The sequence below is a fragment of the Anguilla anguilla genome, chromosome 16 (genome assembly GCF_013347855.1).
Source record: "Anguilla anguilla isolate fAngAng1 chromosome 16, fAngAng1.pri, whole genome shotgun sequence".
In the NCBI taxonomy this organism is placed as follows: Eukaryota; Metazoa; Chordata; class Actinopteri; order Anguilliformes; family Anguillidae; genus Anguilla; species Anguilla anguilla.
This window is the reverse complement of record NC_049216.1, coordinates 1,103,185-1,126,791: the sequence shown is the minus strand read 5'-3', so window position 1 is coordinate 1,126,791 and position 23,607 is coordinate 1,103,185. Positions and strand designations below refer to the sequence as shown.

Here is a 23,607-nt window from a genome sequence, read left to right as displayed (position 1 = left end):
TTGTATTATTGTTTTCAATTGTTCAATTATTGGTTCTTGGTTGTCTCGTTTTCCCTTCCCTCTCTGTGGCCTGATTGTTCATGGTGCCCTCCTGTGTCTCGTCAGTGTCTGTTCTATTTAAGTTCCTTCTTCCTTAACTCAGGTGCTGGATCCTTGGTTGTGTCTTGTGCGTATGCCGCTGCTCATGTTCCTGCCCCGTGTGTTCCTGCCCCGTGTGTTCCTGCCCCGTGTGTTCCTGCCCCGTGTGTTCCTGCCCCGGTTCTGTTTCCCACGTGTTTTTGGACTTTTGGATTTTCTGTGTTTCTTGTGCTTTTGAAGTTTTTTTTTTTTGTGTTTGAGAGTTGCCCTGCGAGGCCTTTTGTTCCCTACTTTTGGTTCCTGTTTGTTAAGTAAAGTCTTTTGTTCTTACCATTTGGAGTTTTGAGTTTTCCCCCCTCTGCGTTTGGGTCCTAACCCCCCACGCACCCTGACAAATTCTGTTCAGCTATTGTATACCTATAAAAAGCATGGACGTTTACTTCTTCTTCTAACATAGACATAAAGATTTTCCAATCAATGATTTCAATTAAATGCCACAAATTACATTAACTTAAAATCAAACAGAACCGGATCTTTATTTGTCCTGTAGCCACACTGGGCCTCTGGCCTCGTAAATAGCTTTGTCTTCTGGTTTGTCTCTCCTGAGACAAACTCTGCAGGAGGTGGGACCCATAGATCGCCTGCCTAGATAAGGGTATCAGAGTGGCGTAAAGGACGTTCCTTTAATGTTCATGGAGGGGAGGGTAGGTAGCAGTATTCAAGCCAATATTGTATCCAGTTCACTGTTTCTCTCTCTGAGGCCAATAATATAAACATTGGATATCTGACATACTGTAGATAAGTTAATTGCTAATTTTGCCCTCCCGCCCAACCACAGCGTCTGGCTTCAGTCGGTTCATGGTCTGAAGAACAAAGCATCACTGCAGACCCGTCGCCCCGTCCCACAGGTGGACTCTTCCATTTCAGAGCAGTCAGCAGCTCAGTAGTTGCAGTCTCGTCAGAGGCAGTTTGTGAAAATGAATAGGTATTGTGCAGCAAGACTCATGTGAGCACCTTAACTTTATTTATTCCCGAGGAGCAATTAATTTCTGGGCATATTCTCAATAAACATCAAAAACAGATGGGAGATAATATACTCAATGACCTGACGTCACATACAACTGAAATTCAAATAAACTTTTAAAAAATGCAGTAAAAAAAGTGCAATAAAAAGTTATGGAGTCTATGTACATGTAAAAACACACGCACATGTACAAATTCACTTGTGCCATTCGGGCTCAGAGAGTGCAGGGGAGAGGTGATCAGGAATCAGCCTGATGTCCTCAGGCACAAACGTTACTCTCTGCCTGACCGTCCGGCACCGGGGGCAGCAGTACCGTCGACCCAGGGGCAAGCCCAACCAGATCGCTGAGAGCAACTAGCTTGTTCCTTGTTGCTTTGTAAACCCCCTCCACTACCCCAGCTCCATCCCTATGTGTCATGAATTTGCATTTCTCCATTCCTATGTGGTAAGAAATTGCATTGCTCCATCCCTATGTGTTAAGAACTTGCTTTGCTGCTGGATCTGTTCTGTGTGTACCCCTCTAGGCGGGTTTGGCTGCTGGCCTCCCGGCCTTATCCAAGCGGGCTGCGTGGTTGGCGGGAGAGCTCCAGAACAGAGCCATACCGCCAAACTGTATTGCCTTTATTGTCAATAAAGATCTACTTTGATGACAGTGGTCCTGACAGAAACGGATTGATTTCACATTTGAATGCAGGGCTATATTTTTTTTTAAGGTAAAAAGCAGACAAACCAGAGTCACATGAATAAGTGTAACAACACTTAATATAATAAAAATAGTTAATCTAATAACTTTGTCGTTCATGTAATAACTTTGTCCTCTTTACTGTAATAAATGCTGGTTAACCTGTTTGACCTTTACCAGTCTGGCTTTTGATCCGAGCACTCAACAGAGACTGCCCTCCTGGCTGTGACGGAGGCACTTGCCACTGCCTGATCCTACTACAACTGTCTGAAGCATTCGACACGGTTGACCACAAACTACTCATCTCCACCTTGGCTGAGATGGCCATTTCTGGAACTGCCCTGTCTTGGTTTGCTTCCTATCTTTCAGATAGGTCGTACCAGATCACCTGGATGGGGTCTGTCTCTGCACCTCATCCCCTTTTCACAGGAGGCCCACAGGGATCTGTACTGGGGCCTCTGCTGTTCTCCACTTACACCAAATCTCTTGGTTCGGTCATTTTATTTACATGGCTTCTCTGATCACTGCTATGCTGATGATACACAACTCTTCTCTTTCCCTCCCTCTTCTATTATGGTTAATGAGAGAATATCTTCCAACCTGGCTGACATCTCAACTTGGTTGGCCAGCCATCACCTGAAGCTCAGCCTCAAAAAGACTGAGCTGCTGTTCATCCATCACAAGACCTCCCTACTGTGGGAACATTAATCACTGCTGGCGGCACCACAGTGACTGCCTCTCACTCCGCAAAGAGCCTGGGGGTGGTCCTGGATGACCAGCAGGACCTCAAGGAGCACGTCAAGGCAACATCATAGTCCGGCAGATTTCTCCTGTACAACATCAGGATGATTTGACCATACCTGACTATGCACTCTACCCAGCTACCTGTCCAGGTTATAGTGACCTCCCGTCTTGATTACTGCAACTCCCTCCTTGCAAACCCAGCAGCTTATGCCATACAGCCACTATAGATTATTCAGAATGCTGTTTATCTTCAACCTTCCTCTGTTCTCTCACATCACTCCCCTGCTGAGCTCACTCCACTGGCTACCGATCGCCGCCAGGATCAGGTTCAAAGTCCTGACCCTTGCCTGCACTGCAGCCAAAAGAACAGCTCCCATCTACCTATAGGACACGATTCAATCCTACACGGCAGCTTGACCACTCCACTCTGCGGCAGCAGGGTGACTTGCACTCCCTCGGGGTGAATGGTTCTCCCTACCACAGATCTTCTCCACACTAGCTCTCCAGTATTGGAATGAACTCCCTGTTCCTCTACGAACCACTCAGTCATTGCCCATCTTCTGCCGTTGTCTGACCGGAAGCCGGAGGGAGGGAGAGGAGCACCGGTGAGAAGACGTCGAGAAAAAGCCCTGTTATTACTGATTGTACAAAGAAAAGCCAAGAGCTTAAATAAAATAGCACGGAAGTGCTAGAAACGAAAACAGTGTCTCCCGTGAGTGTGTTTGGTTTAGGAGGGGTGGCACTCTTTTGCCACACCCAGTTCCTTACCCACTGTGCTACAATGCCACCACTCCCAGGGCACTCTCTGCAGGGCACTCCCAATCTAGGATCACTTATCACTTATACCCTTCTACCTTATTCCCGTAGCACAGTGTTACTCATTACGCGGCTCGTGAGACTTTGTTTTGCGGCTCATATATAATATATATACTGATAACAATAAGAATATAGCTATAATTTACTTCGATATGTATGTCCTGTTTTAGCACATTGAAATTAATTATCCAGCAGATGGCAGCATACTGAAGATATGTTAAAGAACGTACGCTACGTAACAGCGAGGGATCATGGGTAGTCTTATATAGACTATGTGTGTAGCTTTGTATTTGCGAATGGTTTTGCAAGTTTAGCACGTAAGCCTAAATTCGATATTCGATAATGCCGTTTGATATAAGGTTTCATCAAATATTGTCTCGGCCTCTGCCCACTCAAAATGGACAGATTTATGATTAGAAAAAAGCAGAACGAGAAAAGTGATTCTTCATTAGCTGGCGTGACGGAGTTATAAACAGGCCCGAGGAGAAAGAGCAACATGAGGAAAGAACGGGGGAAAATGCTGATCAGTTTGGCCCAGAAGCCCAAGACACCGATGCTGCACCAGCAAAGAAAAAGGCGCGGTCAATTCAGGACGAACACCGAAAATTTCAGGATACATGGACTGATGAGTTTTTCTTTGTGCAATACGAATCCACTCCATTCTGCCTAATTTTCCAGAAGACTAGTGCCAATTGTTAATGGTCTAACCTTGAACGCCACTTTAGTGATTTTCACGCCAAGTACAACATGTTGTACCTACCAGGTAGCAACCTGAGGACTAACAAAATTAAACAGTTGACACAGACTCTGACTGAGAAGCAAAAAATGATGGCGAGATCAGTCTCTGTTGCCGAGAAATGGACCGAGGCCACTTAGGAGATCGCATGGATTTTAGCTAGGCATAAAAAGGCTTTCACGGATGCTGAAATTGTTAAACAATGCTTTTTGACCTCAGCTGAGATAATGTACCGTGCATAATATTATTATTATTATTATTATTATTATTATTATTATTATTATTATTATTATTATTAATAATAATAATAATAATAATAATAATAATAATAATAAAGCAAATACATGCACTGCAGCTTTCAGATTCAACATTAATGAGGAGGATCGAGTTTATTGGGAAAGATATCTAGGAACAGCGAATTGCAGATCTTGCAGCGACACCATGTTACAGCATTGCACTTGATGAGAGCATGGATATAAGCGACATGGCGCAATTGTGTGTGTGGGTTCGCTTTATTCAAAAGAACAAATTTCAGGAGGAGCTGTTATATCTGTTACCACTTCATGGACAGACCAGAGTGGGGGACGATTTTCAAGCACTGATGAACTTTTTTGCAGAGAAACAAATCGACTGGTCGAAACTTGTGTCGGTGTGCACCGACGGAGCTCCAAGCATGAGAGGGAAGGAGAGAAGGGACTTATCGAACTGATGGAAGACAGCATTCCCAAGTTTGTCTCCTTTCATTGTATAATTCATCAGGAGGCACTGGTGTCAAAACTTAAAAACCAAGAGCTAAAGAATGTGATGCAGCTCGTTGTGCGAGTCATCAACATTATCGAGGCCAGGGCACTTAATCACTGGGAATTCCGTGCACTTCTGGAGGAATACGAGGCAGAGTACGGGGATCTGGTGATGCACAACTAAGTGAGATGGCTATCGCGTGGCCGGGTGCTTGAACGATGCTGTACTCAACTTCCTCACATCCCTGATTTTCTTGCAAGCAAGGGGAGGGCTGAGCCAAAGCATGAAGACCCACACTGAATATTACAGCTGACACTCCTCACTGACATCACATCCCAGCTGAATTCCCTTAACCTCCAACTCCAAGGTAAAGGGAAGCACCCAGGTAACATGCTAAGAGCAGTCACTGCTTTCCAGCACAAGATCACCACTCTCTTCATACCCGACAGAGAATTTCTTCACTTTCCCAATCTAAGAGCTTGCACAACTGATAACCCTGATCTACTGCAACATTTTGACTATGATGAATTTGTAGGCATATGGGAGGAAATAAGAAATTAATTTGAAAGGAGATTTCAAGATATCAAGGTATAGGGAGCTTTTCAATTTCATTGAGAACCCTTTTAATGTGCCATTGTCAAGCTTTACACCTGCTCTGAAAAACCATTGTCCAGACCTTGCTGTAATACAGAGTGAGATTCTTGAGCTGCAGGTCAACAATGTACTGAAAACTGAGCTCAGATCAGGCGTTGCTCATTTCTGGAGCATGGTCCCAGCCTCAGATTATCCACATTTAAAGCTCTGTGTGCAGAAGGTAATGAGCTTTTTTGTGAGCACTTACTCATGTGAGGCAACATTTCCTATAATGAGCATTGTCAAAAGAAAACATAGAAGTAGGCTTACAGATGTGCATCTTGATTGTTTGACTAGGATTGCAACCACTAACTACAAGTTTTGCATGGAGAAAGTCAAGGGACAGCTAAAAAACATGAGAGCCTCAACATATTGATACAAATATAACAGAGAAAAAGACGTTTTTCATCTCTATTACTAGGCCAATATATACATTTTTGTGAACTTTTTTATTTCATGTTGATAATGCTTATGTATAATTGCATATGTACATACATACATAAGATGGGTTGCATTCCCAGCCTTACACACTCACACACAAGTATTAGATCTTTTAATAATGCAATGCAATTATGAATTGAGAATAAAAAGAGATGTAAGGATGTAAAGCATGGTACAGTATTTTTTTAAACATACACAAAGATGGTAAATATCTTCAGAGTGATGATTAAAAAAAACATCTGAGTTATATCTGCAATCTCTGCAGCTCTTTGAGTAATGGTCTTACTCATAAGTGGCTCTGCTAAGAAAATTAGTGAGTATGTCATGGTTCTGTGTTTTCCTGTCTGTGTTTCCCTTGTTGGGCCGCCAGATGGCGGCACTTCTGTTTTGTGTCCTGCTCCCCCCTGTTAATTGTATTATTGTTGTCTCCTTATTCTATCATTGTTCCCACCTGTGGCTTGTTATCCCCTCCTTTTCTGGTTTGATTGTTTTTTGAGTTCACCTGTGTCTTGTTACCCCCTGTCTATTTAAGTTCTTTGTCCCCTTGACTCGGGTGCTGGTTCCTTGTGTTTGTTTCTGACGTGTGTTTCAGATCGTATGTACCTGCCTGCGTTTTTGACCTGTTTGTGTTTGTTCGCCCTTGTACTCTGCCTGCCTGTGTTCTGCCCTGCCTGTGTTTTTGAGTTCCTGTTGTTTTCTGTTTTATTAAATATTTTTTTGAGTTTGTGTTTTTGCCCATCGTGGCCTTTTCTGTTCCCTGCTTGTTTGCCTGTCCTGTAAGTAAAGTCTTTGTTAATTTTCCCTTTTTGAGTTTGTGTTTTTTTTCCCTCTGCGTTTGGGTCCCCCCTGCCTGTTACGTGACAGAGTACCACTGAACCACGGCATCAACTGGAATTACACTGCATTGCCATCTAGTGGCTGTATGAGAACAGCACAACTGATTATTGCCACTAACTTTTACTGCTGGTAGACACTAGATTTTTAAAAACGTGGTGTCTTTTGAAAATTCCACACATTGCACCTATGTTCTGTGTCCTTGCCCTATAATCCATCCATTCATTTTATTCTCGCAGGTTAATTATCTAACAGGCTAATTATTGCATTGCATTGCATTTAATTATTATTGTAACAATGATAATAATGATAATATATCAGGCTTTTAAGTCATTTTTTTCTTTAAAAACCCCTTATCAACATGTTTGGTAGACTTTGTGGAGTAATATAAACTGCACAAAAAATGTAATAAGTGGGGGCATTTGAAAGAATTGGAATACTTATCTAAGAAATACTCCTGTAAATGATGTTATCCTTTAGATGATAGGAGCTAGAGCCAGAACATCGATCTCTGAATCAGGCTATTCCACACAGCATGCCTGCTTACAGTGGTATAATATCCAGACCATTACTTGGGACTGGAACCACAGAAGAGTGACTAAACTAAACAATGTAACACTGCATCTAAACAGCAGCTCACATTTTGTTCAGATGGACACTCTCCCACCAAGATGTACACACATACCCTGCTGGCCAATAGTTAATGCCTGGCTTTACCAGCAGAATAAAATACCATTTTATTCACAATCCTTTCAGAAACACCACAATACTGAAGCACACACAGGTGTGTGATGAAGGAGTAAAACTCACTGTCATCAAAAGGTCAGTGTGTGAAAGAGAGGGGGTAAATGTACGGATTTCATTAGAGTTCATAGCAGGTAGTGAATAATGGAGATGAATGTAGACTGCAATGTTTGACAGACCTGAAACATTTTACTATGCAGGTGGTCAATCTTTTACCATGTCAATCAGACATTCAGCATCCAGTCATCACCTGTGACCTGATACTACAGACTCCACTGAAACCTTACATTCTGCTCAGGAACCACACACCTGCCAACCCTCAAAAGGTTTCATCCTGCTTGTATTTGCTTGTTGTGAGAGAGGAGTAAGGTATATATGGGCAAAGAAAGAATGCTGGTGGACAGAGGAGTAAACAGAGAGAGAAAGAGCTTTTTAATATTTCACTGAATAGAACCATAATCACAAATTCTATTTATTTAAGATCACACAGTACACAGCACTACTCACCCCAGTCTCTGTAGTTTACAGTTTGGACTCCTCAGTCCAGCACAGAGCAGTTCCACTCCTGAATCTCCCAGGTTATTGTAGCTGAGGTCCAGATCTCTCAGGGGTGAGTTTGATGACTGGAGAGCTGAGGCCACAATATTACAACACTTCTGTGTGAGTTCACAGTTGTTCAGTCTGCAAAGAAGAGTTAATATATTATAGTATTATTATATTAGGTATACATGAAGCGTGTATCTAATATTGGAAATGTGCCAATGATAGTGTTCAGTAATGAGGAGTTAAATTGAGGATTTTAAGGTTGATGATGCTCTGAGGAAGATGTCTGTGCTACACTCTGCACTCTCTCAGTATTTTGGACCTAAAAATTAAACATCCTGCTGGACTGAACTCTGACTGTTCTACAGATGTAATTCTGACCCAAATGTCCCCTTTTCTTATACTGTAAGTTCTCTGAATTGGGGCAAAGGGCTCCTCTACCTTTTCTATAATCTGTTCTCTGGGCTTAGCCCTCCCATCCCATCCCAGAACTGCAGCTGCCATCTTTCAAAGTGGACAGTGAGTTAACTTGCAAAGCTGTTGAATGCTTGGCACAGCTACCACCAAAAGGAAAGATGCAAAATAATAATGCACATCTTCCAGAGAGGACAGTGAGTTTGTTTCTTTAGTTTTGGTTTTCTGTGACAAACTACCCACAGCATTGCAATCTAAAATACAGTTAATAGTAGATTCACAGAAAGCAGAAAGACAAGGAAGTGATCTGTTCACATATAACCAGCTGTGTGTTCGGTTTTCTGGTATTACATAAGACAGGTAGAGAAACAAGGCATTCCAAAGGTATGTGGGAACACCTTTGAGATTATTTTGTTGAGATTGTGATATATTTGATGGCAATGCCCAATGAGACACTATTCAGCCTGTTCTGGGCTCTAGGAAACTTCAGAATCCCTGTACAGGTGAGGCTTTAGCCTGAGACAAGCCTCAGAATTAACTCAAGAACAGGCGCTGGGGTTAGAGGCTAATTTAACAGTTCCCTGAGAAGACCTCACTCTGGCACCCATTATATCCTACGATTCCTCTACCTTCCTATTTGCATTCTATTTACAGGCACTATGCTGGAGATTCTGGGTCAGACTATAAGAGAATAAAGCAGAGACCAGGGTGGTACTACTGGACTTTAAAGATGGTACATTTACTGCCTGCCCTAGTCACCCAACATAGAAACACAAACATTTAATTCATAACCAAACATATCCCTCCCAAACCAAACTTAATATAATTTTAATCATGACATTGAAAAGAAGTGTTATCCTATCAAGTGGCTTACAGGTAAAATATAAAAAGGGGTATAGATAAGTCTCTCCTTTGTTTTCTTCTAATCAGTAATGAATTATGCATAGACCAGGAAGAGAAGGGGAACCCCCCTCTTTCAAACACATGGCAGGGATTCAAACAACATTTGTTCTTATAATTAAAACTTACAATTTAAAGCAAGGAATGTTTTTTCTTCACAAACAGTCTGGCAATTACAGCAATAACTTGAATTAATTCACCAAACAGAGTTTGTGAAGAAAAGGTATGAAGTGCATTTAGTAGTCCAAGTCCAAGTTAAGGACAAATGTTGATTGAATACAGGCTATAAAGTGCTGGCTTGTTAAGCAGACATGAGCCTTTGGTCTTGTCTCAGCTTTGTCTTTCTTCTCAGCTGTGTGTCTTTGGCTTTGATCAGTTTTAATGTGGGAGAGACAAGCTGTGGTTTTGTTTTGTCTTTCATTCGTTTCTTTCATGATTATCTTTTACTTAATTTCCAGGACTGTCTAATTTTGTTTTTGTTTGTGTAGTTGAGCCTGTGTTATTAAATTAGATGTTTAAATTGGGCCCTATTTTCTCAGTCAAGGCACAACTGTCAAACACTAGCAGCAATGCAAGGCGCTGGTGAATTTTGGTATTTCAGTCCTTTCTTGACTCCAGGCACTAGCGCAACTGCGGCACAGTTATAAAAGAGGTTCAGTAAGAATAAATGGTTCTGTGGGTGTGGTTGGGTTTGGTTTCATTATTGCCAATCAGATCACCCCATTTCTTTCCCTTTAGGAAACACAGCCAAATTCTAATGTCACCATGGCTGAAGAGCAAGCGTGTTGTGATCATCTCTACTGAAGGGAGGAGAGTTTTCTCTAGCATAACTAGAAGTCTGTACAACACAAAATTCCTAGGCCTTGCAGCAGGGTCCCTCCGTCTCCAGGCACCAAAATTCCCAAGGACAAGAATTTAAAAATTTTGCATATATGTGTGTGTGTGTGTGTGTGTCTATGTGCATGTCTTTTTTTTCTTTCTCTCTGTCTCTCTGGATTTCTATAAGTTCAAACTGGTGAGCTTGGCCTTCCTCCTTATCCTCCCCCCTGCCATCCTGCCAGGGAGAAACTGGCTATGATGCCATGCTGCCCAGGACTCTGAAAGCAACCAATCGATAAAAATCAAACTATTATATCTGATATAAAGCTTGTTTATGTAACACTGAAGACTAAGAGTCTTGTGCTTATTCAGTATTCATGCTATATGACTAGACACAGCCAAACATTTACTTTGTTAAATCTTACAATATGCATATGTATTCATCATGTACCAATCAGAATCATGTATGTTATTGTTAAAAACCTTTTGCGTATGAAAGCAGGGACTGCCCCTGCTTTCTCCAGTTCAGGCTTATCCATCTTGTTGTGTGTAGGTTCCGGACTCTTTCTGCAGAAATAAATCCTATTTCTTACATGGATATACCTCATCGTGCTGGTTATTCTAAGGGGAGAATTTTCTCTGCCCAACGTTATAAACAATTACAACAAATTATGAGGACGTCTACAAACGAATGAAGATGAAACTGAATAGTTTACATTCATTATTTTGTTAATATTTAATCAAAAGCAGTTTATTTTATGTTCATATGCCAGTTTTAAAAGATATAATAAAAGGTTCCATTCCCATGAACAGTTCCGCAGGGAGAATATTCCCAGACTGGCCAGGGGCAGGAGGCAGCTGGCAGAGACAGCCTCCAGTCGGCCTCTCCATCCTGCTGCTGCTGCTACTGTTTCAGCTAGGCAGGCATAGCGCTTATGCACCAGAAGACAGGAAAGAAGATAGCATTTAGTTTGAAATTACTAGAGCTTTTTTGTTTCTTTGCTGTCAATTTTTGTTTCATACTACTATTTAAAATAAACAAAAAAATTATTTAGTTCAACTAAGTGTCATTCATTTCAGACACGCACTTGATAAGATGAATGTAGTAGTAGTAGTAGTAGTAATTTATTTCGGTCCTTATTAACAATTTTCCAAAAAGAATGCACATAGAAATAAATAAATAACAATAAGGCATTAAATTAAATTAAATTAAATTAAATTAAAAGGAAAACAAAAAATATTGACCGAAAAGGTATAGGCTGAAGCTTTAGCTTATTATACCTACCCTTATTACATAACGTATTCTAATAGGCAACCCTTTCACTACTAGGTTTAGGCTATACAAAAACAAAACAGAACAGAAACAAAACCAAAAGTTTCAAATATTTCATACACAATAATGATCATAACTCCGTTTTACATTTGTTTACCACATTATTTTCAAACATTTTTTTTTTAATTTGCAAAGTGAACTACACATTCTTAATTCCTAGTCACAACCATTTCACAAATTAACCCCTTTGACAGGGGTTAATTATACACTCACTCGTGAAATGGCTCCTCAGCCAACCAGTCCCTGCTCTCTCATGCACTCTGTGTTCTGAAATCTCTGTAGCGATTATCACATGCGACTCTGCTTCTGTCTGTATGAAAATCCTGTGATGTGTCCTCTGTGAGGTCTATGTCACACCCATGGTGTATGGCTATGTAGTGTAGAACACAGCACACTGTACTGACTTTCTGAGGGCTGTACAGTGATGTACCACCCAATCCATCCAAAATTCTAAAATGCATTTTCAACATTCCAAAAACCCACTCAATCATTGACCCAGCCCAGCCAAACACATGATTAAAATGTTTCCAGTTTCCAGTGCGTTCTGGGCTCATTGTAAACACTATCTGAGGGGTGTAAAGCCGGTCTCCCACCTGTCTCATTCAAGTAGTGTACACAATTAACTCTACTGCCTAAATATCCAGCATTGGACTGAGTAACAATACAACTTTTCTTTAAAATAGTTAAACAGAAATAAACAAAATATTTCTTGTATCTGTGTTTATGTGTTTATGGATTCACATGTGTGGCACAGTTATAATGCCAAAATAGCACGAGTTAAAACCTGGTATGGTTGGTTTGACTGCAAACGCATTATTCAACACCAAACTAACACAGTGCCGAATGTTTCTATTGACACATCCCCGACTGCATCAACAAACCCATGTTGACACAACCAGATTAACCACAGACCATAAAACTGACAAACCTGGTGAAGTGAAAAATATTTTATTTGCGAGACGCGAGACAAGCGATTCCACTCGCACCCAGGTGTGTTTGTGCCTGTGCTGTCACCAAAACAGGGACCCTTTTCATAATACTGTAACTTAATATAGCTTCTCTTCATTTTAATCTGCTTGAATTGTACTTTCTGACAAAGGTTGATCCATCAGATTACTCTGCCCATCAATAAACTCCATATTTATTTCACAGTTGCTATCTTTGCAAATAATTAGTAAATGTATTAAATTAGTAAATAGTAATAGTAAATTAAATTAAATATATGAAAAGTGATGAGGTTTTGCATTTGATGCTTCTTATGTTCTGGATACATAATGAGGGCACTAGTTAAAACATCTTGATTCAGAAATCTTTTTTTTTTTTAAACCAAATTTTCACTTGCCTTCATTCTCACTAGAAATTGAAAGTGGGAAAATATGTGGTCAATCATCTACATTATTAATGACATAATACTCACATGGCCTTCCTACAGTTCCTGACTACAGGTACCAGCCTCTGATGACCTGCTGCTGATGTGTTGTAGGTCTTCAAGTCAAACTCATCCAGGATCTCCTCTGACATCAGTAACACAAAGGCCAGCGCTGAACACTGGTCTGGTTCCAGCTTTTTATCAAAAAGTTTTCCTGATCTCAGGGAATTCTGGATTTCCTGCACTAGAGAGTTGTCATTCAGTTCATTGAGACAGTGAAACAGATTGATGGTCCTCTCTGCTGAAGATTCCTCTCTGATCCTCTCCTTAATGTACCGGACTGTTTTCTCAATGCTCTCTGATCTGCTTTCTGGCTGTGTCCTTAGTCTTTGAAAGAATGTAACAATGGGATTTCTTTTGCGTCTTAAGAAAGTCTCAACGGAGTCCAGAGAGAGGCCAAGCAGGAATCGGAGGAAAAGGTCCAGGTGTCCATTCTTACTCTCTAAGGCCTGATCCACTGCACTCCTGTGTAATTCAGACAGCTGCACTCTGTCACTGCGATATTTTTTTGCTTGGAGTGCATTTCTGTTCTCATTTACACAAGAATGAAACACAAACAAGGCAGCCAGATACTCCTGAATGCTCAGATGCACAAAGCAGTAGACCTTCTCCTGATACAACCCACACTCCTTTTTGAAGATCTCTGTGCACACCCCAGAGTACACTGACGCTTCACTGGCAACAATGCCACTCTCTGTGAGGTCTTTTTTATAGAATATCAGGTTGCCCTTTTCCAGCTGTAGAAAAGCCAGCTGCCCCAGTTTCAGGATGATTTCTGTATCTGACTCTGAGATCTCTGGTTTTGTCTCATCAGTGCCATGATACTTCTTATTCTTCACATTAGTCTGAATGAGCAGGAAGTGTGTGTACATTTCAGTCAGAGTTTTGGGCAGATCTCCATTCTCTGCTTTACTCAAACTTGTCTCTAGAACACGAACAGAAATCCAGCAGAAGACTGGTATGTGACACATGATGTAGAGACTTCTGGATGACTTTATGTGTGAGATAATTCTGCTGGCCTGGTTCTCATCTTTGATTATCTTCCTGAAGTACTCCTCTTTCTGTGGGTCATTGAACCCTCGTACCTCTGTCACCTGGTGGATGTACTCAGGAGGGATATGACTGGCTGCTGCTGGTCGGGAGGTGATCCAAAGGAGAGCAGAGGGAAGCAGATTTCCCTTAATGAGGTTGGTCAGCAGCACATCCACTGATGATGACTCTGTTGCATCACGGCAGATTTCTTTGCTTTGGAAATCTAGAGGAAGTCGACACTCATCCAGACCATCAAAGATAAACACCATTTTGACTTCATCACCTTCAACACTTTTGATCTCTTTCATTTGTGGAAAGCAGTGCTGCAGAAGTTGCATCAGACTGAATGCTCTTTCCTTCTCCAAATTCAGATCTCGGAAAGGAAGAGTGAAGATGAAATCAATGTCCTGATTGGCTTTTCCTTCTGCCCAGTCCAGAATGAACTTCTGCACAGAGACAGTTTTCCCAATGCCAGCAATGCCCTTTGTAAGCACAGTTCTGGGTTTCTCTTGTCCAGGTAAAGGCTTAAAGATGTCATTGCAGAGGATTGCAGTCTCCTGTGTGGTTTGTTTCTTGGATGCTGTCTCAATCTGTCTGACCTCATGTTCATTATTGACCTCCCCACTTCCCCCCTCTGTGATGTAGAGCTCTGTATAGATCTTATTGAGGAGGCCATGTTCAAATATGCATTGACACTTCCTCCTGAGATGAGTTTTCAGGTCATCTTGGGCTCTTTTTATGGATTCATCTGAAGAGAGGAAAACCGGCATTAAATCTTTCATTGTTGCATTGCATCTGAGCATAAAAACAGTATACTAAAACTCTTTTCAGTAGAATTATATAAATCTTTGCAGAGTGGTTCTATATATAATATATGTCCCTGGGAAGATTCCCTTCACTGTATGCTCTACAGCTGTGAGCATTAAGGTCAAACAATCAAATTCTGTGGACTTCCACTTTTATTACAATCAATGTACATCAAGTGCCAAGTTAGTACAGTTGAGGCCAAAAGTTTACTACACCTAGGCTAAAGATATTCAAACTCAGTTTTTCACAACTCCGCACATTTCATGTTACCATACATTTTATCTGGCAAGTCAATTAGGGCATCTACTTTTCTCTACTGTTCACATGAGAGGTAAGACAGATTTATTTCTGCTTTAATTCTCTATATCAGAATTCCAGTGGGTCAAAATTTTACACACACCAAGTTGACTGTCTCTTTAAACAGTCTGGAAGATTCCAGAAATTGATGTAATGGCTTTTTATAAGCTTCTGTTTGGCTAATTCTCATAATTAGGAGTTAATGATTATAATTAGGAGTTGGCACCTGTAGTGGGTTTTCCAGCAGGACAATAATCCTAAGCATATCTCCAAAGTTGTAACACAATGGCTTAAAGACAACAAAGTGGAAGTATTGGAGTGGCCATCACAAAGCCCTGACCTGAATCCCATAGTAAATTTGTGGACTGAACTGAAAAAGCGTGTCTGAGCAAGGAGGCCTACAAACCTGACTGAGTTACACCAGTTCTATCAGGAGGGATGTGCAAAAATTCCGGCAAAGTATTGTGAGAAGCTTGTGGTAGGCTACCCCAAGCGTTTGATTCAAGTTAAGCAATTAAAAGGCAATGGCAACAAAATACTAAGAGAGTGTATGTAAACGTTTGACGCACTGAAAATCTGATATAGTACATAAAAACTGTAATAAATCTGTCTCTTAGCTATCATTCTGAAATTACCTCTTATCGAATTTGGAATATTTTGGCCTATGAAATTAATATTTAATCTTACAAACCAATCCAGACGTATGTTTGCCCCAATCATGTATTATAGGCATGACATTCCAATTAAGTTACAATATAAGCTCCAAATAAATACAATAGTATAATTTCTTCTGCAATGTTAAACAGTAACATATCTTCTTTCTGAACAGAAATTTCAAAACAAAAATATTTCATTCATGCACTTCATTCAAGATGTGCTTCCCACACAGCCAAAGCACTGCATGCACACTGTTCTTTAAGCATATTGTGTAGTCATTAAAAAAACATACATTGCTGTAAAACAGCTGGAATTATTCCGTGAGGTTATTCCCAATACAAATGATTGCCATTTCACACTTCCATATGACACATTGTGGAGGGGTGGTGTGGTTAGGGCGCCATCTGCAGGCGGAGAGGGAGCGGTTTTGCTGGCACTGCAACCCCAGGTGTGTGCAATGACAATTAATTGCTAATTGTTTATATGTAATCCCCGTCCTTATCGTGTGTGGTTTGTTTTATTTGTGTTTCCGTGTTTACTGTGAGCGTACAATACAGCCTTAGTGCATCTATGAACGACGGATTGTGTGGTTTGTGGGGAGAAGGACTGGAGAACTTATTACAGTGGTGGCCCGGACGGGGGGAGAGAGGAGGCAAAAACAAGCTGGAAGAACAAGCAGGAGTGAGGGTGATAGAATCGCTGCTGGGGCAGCCCTGAAACATCTGCCGGCATTGCAGGAGAGACAGACCGCTGCACTCTTTGAGCTGGCTCAGGGGCAGGCGGAGGATCGGGCTGTCCTGCTGAGCATGTTGCTGTACCCCAACTGGCAGGTACGCCGGGCTACAGATGCCAAAATGGCAGACACAGAGGACGTAGAGGCGTACCTGGCCATGTTTGAGGGTACAGCGGCTGCCTGCGGGTGGGCTACAGAGGAGTGGGCTGTGCGTTTGCTTCCCCTTCTCACCAGGGAAGCTCAACAAGCTGCACACAGCCTGCCGGCGTTCTCGAGATCCATCTATGAGGACCAAAAGCGAGCTTTTTTTGACCGAGTACGTCGAACAGAGGAAGATTACTGTCGCCGCTTCTGGTCTCTTCGATACGAGGACGCCGGCCGCCCCTTTGCTCTGGCTCAGCAGCACCGGAGGTGACAAAACCAGTTAATTCTACCCCAGCCCTTTGCAATGATCATCGCTCACTGTGCCAGAGAGCAGGTTTGGCCCAGTTGCAGAGGCACTTTGGGGATGTGTTCTCCCCCCTACCAGGGCGCACGAACCTCATCCACCACCACGTTGAAACATCTTCAGAGGTGACGGTACATTCTCGGCCCTATAGATTGCCTGAACACAAAAAGAAAACTGTGCAGGCAGAATTGCAGGCTATGTTAGAGATGGAAGTGATAGAAGAATCAAACAGTACGTGGAGCAGCCCCATTGTGCTTATGCCTAAGCAGGACGAGTCTGTACGCTTCTGTGTTGATTATCACAAGGTGAATGATGTATCATGCTTTGATGCTTATCCCATGCCTAGGGTTGACGACCTCCTGGACCGGCTGGGCACTGCTCATTTTTTCACAACACTGGATTTAACTAAGAGCTGCTGGGATATTCCCCTGTTGTCAGAATCCATGGAAAAAATGACTTTCTCCACTCCGTATGGATTATACCAGTTTGTCACACTTCCATTTGGGCTGTTTGGGGCGCCTGCTACTTTCCAATGCCTCATGGACCGGGTGCTGCAGCCCCACTCTCCATATGCTATGGCCTACGTGGATGATGTAATCATTTATAGGGACACCTGGGAGCGGCATGTGGAGCATGTGGGGGCGGTGCTTGGGTCTCTGAGGTGTGCGGGGCTTACGGCTAACCCGAAGAAGTGTGCAGTTGGACAGAGGGAGGTACGGTATCTGGGGTACCACTTGGGCATTGGGCAGGAGCATCCCCAGGTTGATAAGACAGCAGTTATTGCGGCCTGCCTGTGACCCAAGACAAAAGAAGAGGTTAGACGGTTCTTTATTCCAGCATTCTCTGAGCTGACCAGTCCTCTGACCAATCTGACCCGAAAGGGTGCCTCAGATCCAGTCCAGTGGACAGAACGGTGCCAGCAGGCATTTGAGAGGGTAAAACAGGCTCTCTGTGGTGAACCGCTCCTTTATACGCATAACTTTGCTCTCCCTTTTTGTCTGCAGACGGACGCATCGAACAGCGGGCTGGGGGCCATTTTGTCCCAGGAGGTTGAGGGGGTTGACTGCCCGGTGCTGTACATTAGCCGAAAGCTGTCACAGCAGGAAGCGAAGTAGAGCACAGTGAAGGAGTCCTTGACTATCAACTGTGCGCCCTCCGCTATTATCTCCTGGGATGCCCTTTCATCCTCTGTTTGGACCACACGCCCCTTCAGTGGCTCCACCGCATGAAAGATATCAATGCGCAGATCCCTCATTGGTATCTGGCATTACAGCCGTACAAGTTCAAGGTGATCCATTGGCCGGGGACTCAGATGGTGGTCGCTCACTTCCTCTCCCACTCCCGTGTGTGCAATGACAATCAATTGTTTATATGCTCTGCCTGCAGTGAGACCGAGGCCTGGAATGAGAGATGCATGCGGGATTGTGTGGTTTGTGGGGAGAAGGACTTGAGAACCTGTTACACACATACTGTATGCTTTCAATTACCACATTGTCTTCACATGGTAAGATGAAAAAACACAGGGCCAACTTAGAATTTAGGAAGCATTGGGTAGCAGCATTGCTTTGGAATACAGCAGGTTTGGACACATTTCAAGTTTTTTATTTCACCATGAACAGGGAAGCTGTGTTCTGGAGGTGAACCCTGAATAGGGCAGCTGTAGTCTGACGGGGTACCCTGAATGGGGCAGCTGTAATCTGGAGGGGTACCCTGAATGGGGCAGCTGTAGTCTGGAGGGGTACCCTGAATGGGGAAGCTCTAGTCTGGAGGGGTACCCTGAATAGGGCAGCTCTAGTCTGGAGGGGTACCCTGAATGGGGCAGCTCTAGTCTGGAGGGGTACCCTGAATGGGGCAGCTGTAATCTGGATGGGTATCTTGAATGGGGCAGCTGTAGTCTGGAGGGGTACCCTGAATGGGGCAGCTGTAGTCTGGAGGGGTACCCTGAATGGGGAAGCTCTAGTCTGGAGGGGTACCCTGAATGGGGCAGCTCTAGTCTGGAGGGGTACCCTGAATGGGGAAGCTCTAGTCTGGATGGGTACCCTGAAAGGGCAGCTGTAATCTGGAGGGGTACCCTGAAAGGGCAGCTGTAGTCTGGAGGGGTACCCTGAATGGGGAAGCTCTAGTCTGGAGGGGTACCCTGAATGGGGCAGCTCTAGTCTGGAGGGTTTATTCGCCAGACTTGAGCTCCACTGAATGACTATAAAATGAGATATGAGGGTGTGTGGCTTGTAGAGCTCAGACACCAGAGAACAGGCACATGTTTATCCCAGCTCTACAAGATGGATGGGACATACCTCCTTAGGGCAGCTATATCTGTAGACCTGCTTCAAGAAAAGACCTGTAACTGTTGAGATGAAGGATTCTTGGACCTATTCTTTTTCTACTGTATAAATACTCTGAAACACTGATGCATCTTACCCATTTTAGGATTGCTCTCCAGTCTCTGAATAAGGTCATTTCGATCAATTTTCTTTAAGATCTCCAGTGTGATATTCACCATCTTGTTACCATAGAAACTCTTCATCAATTTCACAACCCCTGCCACTTTTTTGCCTTCCAGTTGACCCTGTGGAATGGGTCCACATCCTTGTAGCACCTCGTCATTTAAATAAAGTGTGAACCTTTCAAATTCTTCTCCTTTCAGCTCATCCAGAATCCCCACGATCTGCTCAGCCATCACAGACACCTAAGAACAGGAAATAAGGTAGTCTGTAAATCAGGGGCAAGTCTTGAATTTACCCTTGCCATTACCAAAGGCTAAATGCATGTCAAAATGGCCTCAAAGTTTAATTCTGTTTATATCAAATATGGAATCTTGATCTCATGGTCTTAAATACATAAATCTGGTATTGGGGAAAGTTCTCTCTCTCCAGAATTCGCTGATTGCACATTTATTTTTTTTTATTTTTTTTGGAGGCCGAAACATGTTGGTGTAGTTTTTAAATGTTTCTATATGAACTAGCCTGTCTTTGGAAAGGGATAAATGAATATCATAAGTCAAAACTAGAGTCTTATAGAACAGGGTTATTCAACTGGCATCCTGGGGGCCAAATGACCCACCACAGACACACTCTTGGCCCATGAATCACTGAGCATTTAAATAAATATTATTATTATTCAGATATATCTTCCACTAGTGACAATGACAGACTATGAAATAATTTATAATTTGCATACACACAATGTAATGCACATACTGTTCATACATTATGATATTCATAGTGTGTGGAAAATACTTCGCTCACTTGCACCATTTTTAAAACAGCCCCATGAAGAAGCAGTTGAATAACCATGATAAGGAGCAATGTTCCAGGGTCATTGTCACTTCCAATCACTTTACACATTTGCACAAATTAACAATTGCAAATGTCAATTCTTGTCCATAAAGACTTTTGTTTTACTGCCCAGTACATAACCCAGAATTCAACTGGCATTATATGACAGCTCACCCTAATCAAGTCCTTCTCCACTTATACAGTAAAAGCTCAAATATTCAAAGTGATTTAAAACTCAGGATTTAAAAATCTTTTTCAAAGAAACATTTTAAATATTTTAAAGCAGATTTTCTGGTCCTTTCATACCTGTGTGCCCCCTAGCCCTGTCTCCTGTCCTGCTCGGCTCCTGATGTAAGACCTGCAGGGAGAGAAGCTGGCTTTACTAGCAGAAAATTCAGCAGCTTTAAAGGACAGTGTTGCAAACACTTGCTATTATACTGCCGTTGTGTGTTGTCTGATGAAAATAACTGAAATATAGGGCTCTATCTTACACTCGGAGCAACATGGCGGTAACCCAAATGCAGGTGTCTTTCCAATTTCAGGCCAACGTGGTTTTAATTTCCCCTTCCAGCATCGCTGTTTAAAGGGGCAGTTCACCCAAAAATTAAATGGAGGTACTTCTCCACTTACTCAGAGCAGTGTCTCTCCATCCAGGTAGTTTGGCTGAAATGTGATGCGTTTTCTAGATCTTTGCTGGAACTCACTCTGATAAAACAAACCTCAGAGGTCCATCTTCTCCAAAATTTTACATTCAAATAACTCAACAGCAACATCTTTCCACGGGGATTATCCACGCTGTCTCAACTAGTCTCTTTTTGTTTGGCGATGTCATTGCCTATCAACAATTTTTGACTGAGCGCCTTGTAGGTAGGCATCAGCCCAAACCTACTGTAGATGCAAGTTCAGAGGCCTTAGGAGCTGGGATCCAATACTTGTGTGGCAGACATATTCATGTAGAGAATGGTCATAAGCCATTGGAAGCCTTATTTAAAAAGCCACTCTTTAGTGTTCCAGCTAGACTACAGAGAATGCTCATGGGATTGCAAAAGTACAACCATAAAGTGATTAGTAAAGGCCAGGTGCACACAGCAGGGACATTCAACAGAGCACACCTGAAACCACTAGAGGATGAGCTTGAGGTGAATTTCATCACTCTGCCTGTGTCAGAGGAAAAACTGCAGCAGTTTAGAGCAGCAACAGCAGAGGATGCTGAGCTAAAACTTTCCATTACTACAGTCCTGGAAGGATGGCCAGCCACACAGAGCCTGGTGCCAGATAGTAGAGAAACGCACCCCCAGATCTCTGGCCTGCACAGCTGCTCATAGGGAAAAGGCTCAAAATACAGCTACCAGCAACAAAGACACTGCTGAAGCAGCACTGTATCAGCACACCAGGAGCAGCCCTGTGAGCAGGAAACAGAGACAGAATCACTCCTTAGACAAAGGAACCAGGACACTGTCTGACATAAAGGAAGGAGATAAAGAGAGAATAAAAAAGACAAATGCAACCAGCCATGATGCCCAGAAAGCCTGACCAGCCAAGACCCTACAATGTTAAAGCACCAAATGAGCAAGTCTACAGGAGGAACCAGAGACACTTACTGAAGAGAAAGGAAACAGTATTTCCACACACACACACATACATACACTCACCTACACGCACACACACTCAGACACACACGCACACACTCAAACACACACACACACACACACACACACACACAAGCACACACGCAGTCAGACACACACACATACACACACAAGCGCACACACACACACGCACGTACACACGCACGCGCACACACACACACACACACACACACACACACACACACACGCACACACACTCACACGCACACACGGTGGAGTTCCCAGATCCTATGGGGAAAACAATCTGACACAAGCATCAGTCAATGAGACACAACAACAGTGTATTCCCCAGTCCAATACTGCTCTGAAGAGGAATTCCAGCTGAAAGCCGTTTGTTTATGATAAATACATTTTTAACTTCCATCGCTTTCCAAGAGTGGCTGAAATTTTTATATTCTGTTTTTGCCTTTCTTTTTCATGCTCTTTGGTTGAGTTGTGAAGTTGCACCAGAACCTCATTTATTCCCCAGTTCCTAAAAGCCCAAAAGCAGAGGTAGAAAACAATTAATCCACTGACAGCCAGTGAAAACCTGCTGTTGAAGGCCTATCAGACTGGCAAGGCATTTTCAGCACTGAAACAACTAAAAGCATAATCTGACTATTATATACAGTACACTGGACTAAGCAAAACACTACTAGATTGGAAATGGGCTGGATGAAAACCTATATTCAAGCGCAGAGAATTTATTTTAAGTTGAAATATTTATATTGTGAGCTGAAATGAAAGCTAAATCTCTAAAGTTTTTAAGTTGCTATGCATAGCCTGAAGAAAAGAAAGGAAAGGCATGACGCAGAGTGCTTTTTATTTAAATAAAAAACACACATAAAAAAGGAGTGTTTCTGCTGCATTGTTGTTTACACACTGAATGAAAAATGTCATGTAAACTTTTTCTAAGTTAAGGAACCTGGTACATTAAGACAAAATCAAAAGAAAAGGAGATTTCATGTAGGTTAATATTCATTGCCAGTTTATACCAGAATGTGGCAGTGTAGCCTTAGAATGTCTTGTGTTGTACTTGATTGAGAACTTTGAGTAAATTATGTTCTTGCATCTGCATGTCAGGTGTCCCTTGTATACGGGTCATAACAGTTCATGACATGGGATATGGCTACAGTTGAAGTGTTGTAGGCCTACTGAATCTCAAAGGAATGAGTCTGGCATTGCCAATGTTAAACAGGCTGGACACGTATGATTGTTATGAAAAATTCATTTTAACAGATTAATATTGATTTATATTAATGTGTCACAGTTCTCCTATCACCTAAAAAGGGGGTTTAATACAAAATGTGCTGTTATTTTAAAATGGTAAAACATATGCGCAGAAATGGTCACATTCTGTACATTCTGCCCATATTTCTACTTTTGAACACAAATCCAAGCTGCTTGCGTGTACAGCAAATAAAAATAAAATTTTGACTTCACTATGCTAATATTTACACTCTCAGAAATAAAGGGACAGTAGACATACATTTTTTTCTTAAAGGAACATATTTCCCAAATGTATCCTAAAGGTACATTGAATGTTCTTTGGGAACAAATAAGTGCCTTTTACAAGCAAAAAAAAAACAACTTTTAAAATATCTGTTTGGTTTTAAATGGGAAATTTGTTGTGGTGCAACAGTCTTAAACTGATCTAACAGCTGGCTAATGTTAAATTAGTTAACTTAGCAGGATCAACGTTAAACATTATGCATTAAGTTAATTATATCCGTGGGCTATCCACCACATCTGTCTCTCCTGCTAGATGTCTGAATCAGTGTTTATGGCATTCAATGCACTGTGTGCTTTTTCTTTCAGT

General features: G+C 42.2%; 1 protein-coding gene across 1 annotated transcript in view; it reads right to left on the bottom strand.

Moving 5' to 3' along the window:
* Positions 1 to 23,607, bottom strand: part of LOC118215096 (NACHT, LRR and PYD domains-containing protein 3-like) — a gene marked incomplete at its 3' end in the record, with an annotated part of 105,258 nt that overhangs the window by 65,875 nt on the left and 15,776 nt on the right. The window contains exons 2-5 of the mRNA XM_035395532.1: positions 20,467 to 20,518; positions 19,304 to 19,571; positions 12,900 to 14,691; positions 7,981 to 8,154 (exon numbers count right to left, since the gene is read on the bottom strand). Of these exons, the coding sequence (XP_035251423.1) occupies positions 7,981 to 8,154; positions 12,900 to 14,691; positions 19,304 to 19,562 (2,225 nt within the window). The remainder of the gene's footprint in view (positions 1 to 7,980; positions 8,155 to 12,899; positions 14,692 to 19,303; positions 19,572 to 20,466; positions 20,519 to 23,607) is intronic.